Source organism: Squalius cephalus (assembly GCF_949319135.1).
Source record: "Squalius cephalus genome assembly, chromosome: 23".
Taxonomy (NCBI): domain Eukaryota; kingdom Metazoa; phylum Chordata; class Actinopteri; order Cypriniformes; family Leuciscidae; genus Squalius; species Squalius cephalus.
Window position 1 is genome coordinate 27,143,170 of NC_137144.1, and position 10,822 is coordinate 27,153,991.

The 10,822-nt window shown below is 35.2% G+C and overlaps 1 protein-coding gene across 1 annotated transcript in view; it reads left to right on the top strand.

The window, feature by feature from the left end:
* itga11b (integrin, alpha 11b) overlaps positions 1–10,696 on the top strand; it is a 53,821-nt gene extending 43,125 nt beyond the window's left edge. Inside the window, exons 21-30 of the mRNA XM_079858760.1 lie at positions 479–577; positions 1,366–1,442; positions 1,632–1,715; positions 2,606–2,696; positions 2,829–2,942; positions 4,678–4,761; positions 5,540–5,650; positions 6,293–6,388; positions 8,537–8,650; positions 9,269–10,696. Coding sequence (XP_079714886.1) covers positions 479–577; positions 1,366–1,442; positions 1,632–1,715; positions 2,606–2,696; positions 2,829–2,942; positions 4,678–4,761; positions 5,540–5,650; positions 6,293–6,388; positions 8,537–8,650; positions 9,269–9,343 — 945 coding nt within the window. The 3' untranslated portion in view covers positions 9,344–10,696. The remainder of the gene's footprint in view (positions 1–478; positions 578–1,365; positions 1,443–1,631; positions 1,716–2,605; positions 2,697–2,828; positions 2,943–4,677; positions 4,762–5,539; positions 5,651–6,292; positions 6,389–8,536; positions 8,651–9,268) is intronic.
* The last annotated feature ends 126 nt before the right edge of the window (positions 10,697–10,822 follow it).

Consider the following 10,822-nt stretch of genomic DNA (forward strand, 5'->3'; position numbering starts at 1 on the left):
GCCCCCTATGGCTGATTGGCTCATTCTCTCCTCCCCCATCATGAGTCGACACGCCCCCTACTGCTGATTGGCTACAAGTTTTGTGCTGCTCTACTTTCAACAGCGTTTCTCAGAAATCGCTTACTGCACCTTTAATTCTTTTCCCTAAAAACTTTTCCCATTTTTATTTAAGAACCAGGGTTCCCATGATTGTGGACAACCTGAATATATAAGGGCTTTTAAAAAGTGTGATTTCTAGACCTGGAAAATAATGGAAATTAATAAAATCTTAAGTCATGGACATTTTGAATATACATTTTACATTTCTACAACTTAAGAGAATGTCTAAAGTGGACCATCAAATAAAGTGTAACCCACTTCTAAAGTCAATATATTGACTATATGTGTTCATGTGCTCATCTTAAAACAATCTTTATTTGAGGGCTTTTCTCAGCAGAAGTGTATTGGTCTGAAAATAAAAATTAGTTTGTTTTTTTAGGCACCTTCAGACATTGCAATCGAGTGCCTGAACTCTGATGATACGAGCCTCTACCGGACATGCAACGTCAGCGCGCCGTTTATGAGGTCACACACTCAGGTGAGACGCCTCAAACCTGTCTGAACATTGATCAGTCAGTGATCACCTGGTTTAGTGATGGCTTTACTTTCAGTTAACCATTTCCTTTTGCAAATGGCATGATATTAACATGGTACTTTATAGAAAATGTGATACATTTCCACACTCCATGGTATTGTAGCATTTCCAAAAACATGCATTGGTTCTTTTTTGTAAATAAAGATGTGGTCAGAATAATCCTACCACTCGATTGCTAGGAAAAACAAATATAACATGTTCCGATTTGAGAGAACATTGGAGTCAATCTGCAGCAAAACAGAAGCCCGCGGTTGTTGAAAACATGTCTGTAATCCTCCTGACATCTACAGAAGCCGCAGAACGGAAAACTCGTCACGTAAAAACCCGTGATTCTCTTCATATGCAGATGTTTGTTTATGCCTGTCAGAATGGGGCAGATATATCATCATTTCTCTGCTCATTTTCCACCATTCTCGTACGCCATGCGTCTCTTCTCTCAGTGGGATTGTTCCTCAGGTATGTTCTGTGGTGGTTTAGTTTTATTTTGGGCTGGCGTCGACCCAGACTCTTCGTCTGATTACTCGAATTCCCCTCGTGTCTCTGGGGCCGGATGGAAATTCAATGCACCTTCTGTTCAAATCCGGTACAAAGCAACTCCATTAATCAACTCCGGTACGGCCAATTAGATGACGATGAGTAATGCAGAAACCATAAATAGAAGAACAGTATGTCCTTTTGTTCAGTTTAGCTTCTTTGTTGTCATTTGTTGACGTTTTATTTCATTTATCCAGTTATATTTTCGCCTGGAGTTTGAGTTCAGCAGATCTGTCTTCTTGAACTACGTCCAGATCAGCCTGAGGGTCTCCAGGTGAGGTCATGACCTTTGAACCAATGAGAATCTCATGAGGGTATTTTTTATTGATGTGCAACATGAATATATATTAAATTGCTGTTGGCAATCAAACATTCAGCCGCAACATTTCCAGGTTACTCATGACTATTTTTTTTTATTGTTTTTTTGAGATGAATCTAAGAGTGCTCTGTTTGTTTCATTCAGTGAAGGTGAAGAGATGTTTCCAGAGGACAACATTAATGACATTTATCACAGTCTGAAATACGAGGCTGATATTCTCTTCACAAGGTAACATACAGTAGTACAAGTGAATCTCACAAAGAAATCTTTAAAGATCAAGTAACTATATTTAGCATAAGAAAAAGTAAGTAAGTTGTGTAAGTAATCGAAGTATCTTTTTATTTATTATTTTTTTTAATGAATTATCATTATAGCAATGTGAAAAATTAGCTGATTTAAATTGTAGTTAGGGCCTTCAATCTATTAAAAATTTGAATAAAAAAATCTTAAAGGTCCAAAAACAGGACAAAATAAAGCATTTTTTAATGCAAAATGTTTTTAGATTTTAATTTTGATTTTGAGGTGAAATATGACCCAGACAACTCTGACTTTCGCAATTCGCAATTACGAGTTTATCTCTCACAACTCTGACTTTATTTTTCGCAATTACGAGTTTCTCTCTCGCAACTCTGACTTTATTTTTTCGCAATTACGAGTTTATATCTCGCAACTCTGACTTTATTTTTCGCAATTACGAGTTTCTCTCTCGCAACTCTGACTTTTTGGATTTTGAGATGAAATATGACATGTTCTTGACAGGTTTTGTTAGATTCACCCTGAAATATTACGGTAACACTTTAAAATACGGTTTTATTTGTTAACATTAGTCAACATCAACGAACTTCTAAAGCATCTCAGTTAATGTTAATTTTAACATTTACTAGTATATTATTAAAATCAACACATGGTCTTGAGATAACATGAACTAACAATAAACAAATATTTTTATGAACTAATGTTAAAAAAGATAATACTAAATTCTGTAACAAATGTATTGCTCATTGTTAGTTATAATGTTAGCTAATGCATTAACTAATAAGACCTTATTGTAAGGTGTTACCATGTTTTTTTATATTGAATCATTCATACTGTGAGTCAGGACAGTCTCTTTCTTTCAGAGATTCCAGTGCGTCCCGTTTTGAGATCAAACCTGAGCTTTCCCAGAGTGTCCCTGTTGGGACCGGGCCGCCCTTCAACCTCTCTTATCAGGTGGGCTCGCCACATCCAAACCATTCTTCATAATGAATCAGAGAACTGCCTATCTGTGCTTTTGAACAAAATAAATATTTCCAGTGGACGTCTAAGATGTCTCTGCTAAAACAGAACCTGTTTGTTTTGCAGATCCAGAATCTTGGCCTCTTCCCTATATCTGAGCTTCTCTTCACGTTAAACGTCTTCAGTGTGACCAGAAAAGCAAACACTCTCGTGCACCTTTCAGACTTGGATATCGATCAGGTGCATTTTTAGTTCACTTATTGATATACAGTATACACATATTTTTCCATCACTGAATTCCAATCTGAAACTACAAATATCGCAACTCTGACTTTATTTTTCACAATTACGAGTTTATATCTCGCAACTCTGACTTTTTTTTCGCAATTACAATTTTATCTCTCGCAACTCTGACTTTTTTTTCCACAATTACAAGTTTATATCTCGCAACTCTAACTTTATTTTTCGCAATTACGAGTTTATCTCTCGCAACTCTGACTTTATTTTTCGCAATTACAAGTTTATCTCTCGCAACTCTGACTTTTATTTTTCGCAATTACGAGTTTACAACTCTGACTTTTATTTTCCGCAATTACAAGTTTATCTCTCGCAACTCTGACTTTTTTTTCCACAATTACAAGTTTATATCTCGCAACTCTAACTTTATTTTTCGCAATTATGAGTTTATCTCTCGCAACTCTGACTTTATTTTTCGCAATTACAAGTTTATCTCTCGCAACTCTGACTTTTATTTTTCGCAATTACGAGTTTACAACTCTGACTTTTATTTTCCGCAATTACAAGTTTATCTCTCGCAACTCTGACTTTATTTTTCGCAATTACAAGTTTATATCTCGCAACTCTAACTTTATTTTTCGCAATTACGAGTTTATCTCTCGCAACTCTAACTTTATTTTTCGCAATTACGAGTTTATCTCTCGCAACTCTGACTTTTATTTTTCGCAATTACGAGTTTACAACTCTGACTTTTATTTTCCGCAATTACAAGTATCTCGCAACTCTGACTTTATTTTTCCTCAATTCCGAGTTTATTTCTCGCAACTCTAACTTTATTTTTCGCAAAGACGAGTTTATATCTCGCAACTCTAACTTTATTTTTCGCAAAGACGAGTTTATATTTCGCAACTCTGACTTTATTTTTCGCAATTACGAGTTTATATCTCGCAACTCTGACTTTATTTTTCCTCAATTACGAGTTTATATCTCGCAACTCTAACTTTATTTTTCACAATTACGAGTTTAAATCTCGCAACTCTGACTTTGTTTTTTCGTATCTACGAGTTTATATCTTGAAATTCTGACTTTATTTTCTTCAATTCCTAATTTATATATCACCATTCTGACTTTATTTTTTACTTCAGACTTTTTTCTCAGAATTGTAAGGTTTAAACTTATAATTGCGAGGAAAAAAGTCAGAATTGTGAGATAAAAAGAAGCAATTACCTTTTTAATTTTTTTATTCTGTGGTGAAAACAAGTTTCTATATAAAACAGGAAAAATAAATCAATATAATTCAAAGGAAAAAATGTTTTTTGGCAGATATTGTTCTTGTTTTAAGCATAAAGCCACTTAATTTTGACAATGTTTTCAGAAAACAATACTTTTCTCATTTAGCTTCTCAAGTAAATGTATCTTGATTAAGAATATTTTGATATTTACTGAAAAACAAGGCAAAAATATTGAGTAAGAAAATCATTATTCGCAGTACATGTTAATCTGAAACTGAAAATTGTCGTTATTTTAGTAAACAAATCCTTTAACTGCTTCCAGAGCTTCTTATTTTGCCTGTTTCATAATGCAAGTGATTTGTTTATCCAGTTTATTTGAGTTGGAATAGCATGAGTTCAACCAGTAGTTCTGTTTTAGTAAGAGGTGTTCTTGTGTAAATCCTCATCTGTTTTATTATCAAGAAAGGCTTTTGGCGTGTGTTTGAGACTCTATTTGCTCGTCTCAGATGGCTGGATCGCACTGCAATGTTCCACGTGTCATCACCGCCGGCTCGTCCTCGCAGGAAGACCTCTCTCTCAACTCGCACATGGTGAACTTTGCTCTTTTTACACATCGTCCAAACTTCTGCAAAAGTTTTGCGATAGACTAACTGCATCCATCTGCCGGGAAACAAAGCAACAGAATGCAGGAGTGATAAAGCTTGATGAAAACAAACCACTCAACCTGCTTTATCATATTCAGCTGGCTAGAGATAACAAGACCATTCGTTCGCAGTCTATATGTGCTCCAAATTGGAAATGATTCACTCCTTTAGCAGTTTCCTCTCTGGCACATTCAATTTCCAAGTGTGACGTGATCAAAGCTGTTTTAAAAGGGACCCATTATGCTTTTTTTCCCCATGTTGATCTTTCTTTAGTGTGTAATGTTGCTGTTTGAGCATGAAAATGTTCTTCTCTATATCAGTGTCAGTGTTTCTGAACTCATTGTAGTCTTGAGTTTCTTCCGGGAACGAACACATCTGAATATTCCTCATTTAAATATTTAATACTCAGAATAAAGGGGCGGGGCCTGGTTGAGTTAGTTAGTAGTGTGTTGAAACATTTCCCAAACACACTTAAAGCGCTCGAACCAATCACAACACACTGCTCCAGCCGACCAAACAGAGCACAGTGTGCTTTTCAGAAGGAGGGGCTTCATAGAGACAGGAAGTAAACAGAGCGTTACTGACAGACTGGGAAGAGAGGAGCTGCAACAATTGAGAATATGAGGAAGATAATCAACATTAAAGCAGGAAAACCTGTTCTAGTAGAGACTAAAAACAACATGGCCTGTTTAATGTCATTCATATTGTGCATTTCTGTTCACAGAACGCTTCCACCAGCGATGCATTACTTGCGCAATGTAGAATCAACCTGCTTCCCCAAGGAGACGTTAGCATCACCGCAACAGGATGGCTCAACCTTCACACTTTATTAGCCGTGAGTATTTTCTGCTTTACCTGCTGGAGATCCTGACATTTACCAGCAAACTAAACCTGATCATATGGCTTCAACCTGGCAGACTGGTTTGGTTGGCAGAACATAACCGTAAGAAAATAAGGTTTAAGTTTACAGATTTAACTTAAACATATTATTTCTTTAACTGAAATAATATCAATTTATCAAATGGTATATTAAATTATTAATATATAATACTGACAGTCACCTTAAAAATTGAGATGTTAAAGAGAAAGTAGCATGATCAAAGAAAGTCAGCATAACTAGCTTTTCCACAAGCTGAAGTAAATACTAATGTAACACACGTGACACTAAAATAATGCAATAAACATTCATTTAACAGCATAACATAAGACCCTAATCTACAGAACTTGACTAGTTATTTCAATGAAAACACATTAATTGTAAAGTGTCACACAGGGAATTATGGAAATGTCAACTTACGGTTTTTCATTGTGGACCATCAAAATAAAGTGTAAGCATGATTTTTGTGTAGTTAATGAAGTTCAAAACTGGTTTTGAATCGGAATTGAATCAGTACTGAATCAGAAAGTTGTTGCGCAGACATTTGGAAGTGGTCCTGACTCTTAATGAGCTGTTTTTTGCTTTCGTCTCATTCCTCAGGTGAGATTTAAGCGGTTAGATCTGGTAATGACGGGAGCCGTTGAGTTGAGCCCCTCCAGTCCGATGTTCCTCCATGAGGAAAGGCCCATGAGACATGTGAGTACGCTGGAAAACCCATGAATATGAGATGAAATTATACATTTGAGCTCACTTTATTACATTTGCTTGAGCATATGTAGGGTTGTAATGAGAAAGAAAGGGCAGTTGTTTACAGAAAGTGTTGTGGGTTTTTTCCTTGAAGTGTTTGTGCGTTTTGTTCAACACAAATGAGGCCTTTCTATGGAAGCTTGTTTCTGCCACAGAATAAAACATTTTAAAAGATAATTGCGACTTTTTATCAGAATTGCGTGATGTAAAGTCAGATTTGCGTGATATAAAATCAGAATTGTGAGATGTAAACTCATAGTTGCGAGTTAAGTCCAATTCTAAGAAAAAAAAAAAAAGACTTTTTTCCTCAGAATTGTGAGTTTATATCTCGCAATTCTGACTTTATATCTGACTTTATATCTCGCAATTCAGACTTTATATCTCGCAATTCAGACTTTATATCTCGCGCAATTCTGACTTTATATCTTGCAATTCTGACTTTATAACACGCAATTCTGACTTTATATCTCGCAATTCTGACTTTATATCTCGCAATTCTGACTTTATAACTCGCAATTCTGACTTTATATCTCGCAATTCTGACTTTATATCTCGCGCAATTCTGACTTTATATCACGCAATTCTGACTTTATAACTCGCAATTCTGACTTTATATCTCGCAATTCTGACTTTATATCTCGCGCAATTCTGACTTTATATCACGCAATTCTGACTTTATATCTCACAATTCTGACTTTATATCTCGCAATTCTGACTTTATATCTCGCGCAATTCTGACTTTATATCACGCAATTCTGACTTTATATAACGCAATTCTGACTTTATATCACGCAATTCTGTCTTTATATCTCACAATTCTGACTTTATATCTCGCAATTCAGACTTTATATCTCGCGCAATTCTGACTTTATATCTCGCAATTCTGACTTTATATCTCACAATTCTGACTTTATAACACGCAATTCTGACTTTATATCTCGCAATTCTGACTTTATATCACGCAATTCTGACTTTATATCTCGCAATTCTGACTTTATATCTCGCGCAATTCTGACTTTATATCACGCAATTCTGACTTTATATCTCACAATTCTGACTTTATATCTCGCAATTCTGACTTTATATCTCGCGCAATTCTGACTTTATATCACGCAATTCTGACTTTATATCTCACAATTCTGACTTTATATCACGCAATTCTGACTTTATATCTCACAATTCTGACTTTATATCTCGCAATTCTGACTTTATAACACGCAATTCTGACTTTATATCTCGCAATTCTGACTTTATAACACGCAATTGCGACTTTATATTATGCAATTCTGACTTTATAACTCGTAATTGCGTGTTATAAAGTCACAATTGCGAGTTATAAAGCCGCAATTGTATGTTATAGTCAGAAATGCGTGATATTAAGTCGCAATTGTGCGTTATAAAGTGAGAATTGCGAAATATAAACATGCAATTCTGAGAAGTTTATTTATTTATCGCAATTGCGAGTTTATATCTCACAATTCTCACTTTATAACACACAATTGCGACTTTATATCACGCATTTCTGACTTTATAACACACAATTTCGACTTTATATCACGCATTACTGAAATAAAAAGTCAGAATTGCGAGATGTAAACTCGCAATTTTGAGAAAAAAAATCTGAATTATGAGATTAACAGTCACAATTATCTTTTTTATTTTTTATTCTGTGGCGGAAACAAGCTTCCATACCTTTCTGATACACTCTTGGAAAAAAAAAAGGTTCTAATATTGGGTTTTCACAACCATTTTTTAGCTCCCCCAAAGACCCTTTCAGTGAAAAGTTAATGATCTAAAGAACCACTTTCCACTACAAAGATCCTGGAATGGAATGGAATGTTAAAGGTTCTTCATGGAACCATCAATGCCAATAAAGAACCTTTATTTATAAAAGTGTAAGCAGGTGGAAAATGAACAAACTCTTCTGGAGAATCACTCATATGTCATGCTGCCCCCTTCTGGATAAGAATGCAAATGGCTATCAGACTTTTTACTGGATAACCCGGTGCAAAAGAGTGTAACATCCTCACATAAATGAGGCCAAATCTTGTACATCCAAAGAATTTGACTCTAACGTTTCGTATTCTGGTTCTGTAGATAATCCTGGAGATTAGGAAGGAGGACGAATACAGAATTCCCATCTGGGTGATTATTGGAAGTACTCTGGGAGGACTGCAGCTTCTGGCCCTGCTGGTACTGGCGCTCTGGAAGGTTTGGGATGGATTTTATTCAAAGTTACCCACTGAATGAGCCAATCCTAAATTCCATCCATATGTTGCCATTCTCTTTTACATTAGATTAAGTCGAACCTAATTTACATATACTATACATATGTGACCCTGGACCACAAAACCAGTCACAAAGGTAAATTTTTTAATTGATACACCATGTGAAAGAATAAATAAGCTTTCCATTAATGTATGGTTTGTTATGATAGAACAATATTTGGCCGAGATTTGAAAATCTGGAATCTGAGGGTGCAAAAAAAATCTAAACATTGAGAAAATCGTTTTAAAGTTGTCAATTTATGTTCGCAATATTGCTGCATTCACTCGCAAAAACATTTTTTAAATATATTTACGGTAGGAAATTTACTAAATATCTTTATGGAATATGATATTTACTTAATATCCTAAAATCTATCATTTTGACCCATACAATGTATTGTTGGCTATTGCCACAAATATACCCGTGCGACTTGTGACTGGTTTTGTGGTCCAGGGTCACATATTTACATAATAACAAACATGTCTTTTAGGGTTTGTTAGAGTTTAAATTTCCTGGGACACTTCCACTAAAACAAATCACTGTTTTTTTTTTCATCCTCAGCTTGGATTCTTCCACAGGCAAAAGAGAAAGAGAGAAGAGCAGGCGACCAATGAGAAGACAGCAGAGGATCGGTAACCGCACAGCAACCAATGAGAAGACAGCAGAGGATCGGTAACCGCACGGCAACCTCCTCAGCCAATCACTCAGGGATTCTCCAGACACGGTGTGCGTCAGCCAATCAGCTGCTCTCGAGCACTGCCACGCCCTCCTGCAGTCTGACCAATCAGCTCGCTTTGTGCTGCCAATTAAGACAAGAATATGTGAAGAGAAGAGGCTGAAGCTTTAGTGTGAGACTTTGAAATCCAGGTCAAAAGAGAAAGAGATGGAAAGTATGGAAGCTTGTTTCTGCCACAGAATATAAAAAAAAATACTTTTTTTCTCACAATTGTGTATTATAAAGTCAGAATTGCTTGATATAAAGCTGCAATTGTGTTATAAAGTCAGAATTGTGTGATATAAAGTCGCAATTGTGTTATAAAGTCAGAACTGCTTGATATAAAGTCGCAATTATGTGATATGAAGTCAGAATTGTGTAATAAAGTCAGAATTGCTTGATATAAAGTCAGAATTGTGTGATATAAAGTCACAATTGTGTAATATAAAGTCACAATTGCGAGATATAAAGTCAGAATTGCGTGATATAAAGTTAGAATTGTGTGATATAAAGTCAGAATTGCGTGATATAAAGTTAGAATTGCGTGATATAAAGTTAGAATTGCGTGATATAAAGTCAGAATTGCGTGATATAAAGTCAGAATTGCGTGATATAAAGTCAGAATTGCGTGATATAAAGTCAGAATTGCGTGATATAAAGTCAGAATTGTGTGATATAAAGTCGCAATTGTGTGATATAAAGTCGCAATTGTGTGATATAAAGTCGCAATTGTGTTATAAAGTCAGAATTGTGTGATATAAAGTCGCAATTGTGTTATAAAGTCAGAACTGCTTGATAAAAAGTCGCAATTGCACATTATAAAGTCAGAATTGCGAGTTATAAAGTCAGAATTGCTTGTTATAAAGTCACAATTGTGAGATAAAAATTCGCAATTATCTTTTAAAATGTTTTATTCTGTGGCGGAAACAAGCTTCCATAGGAAAGAACTAGTCAACGAAAAAACAAACACTAATGAATAGGCTCCAGTTTTTGGTACTGATGAAATGTTTGTGACATGAAACGAACCTCAGATCATGGAACCGACTTTTTTGCTGCAGCGCAGATTCAAGCTGATGCACTTGCACATTGTAAAGAATTTTGAACTTGAAATATGTAAATATGAAAAAGTTCAGCAATATAATGCAATACAAATATTTAACCATAAAATTATTAATATCTTGCACTTTTTGTTGTCACTTACATCTTTTCATGATGTATGATTTTATATAGTTCGAGTTTTTTGCAGCTGGAATTGAACGTTTTCCATTTGTATTTCTGTGGGGGTTTTCTATCATTTGAAATTGGTAAAAGTGCTTAAGGGTAGTTGAAATAATAAAATGGATGGGAACAACACTTTATATGCTGTAACCTTATTGGTCACCAGTTTTTCACCTTTTATT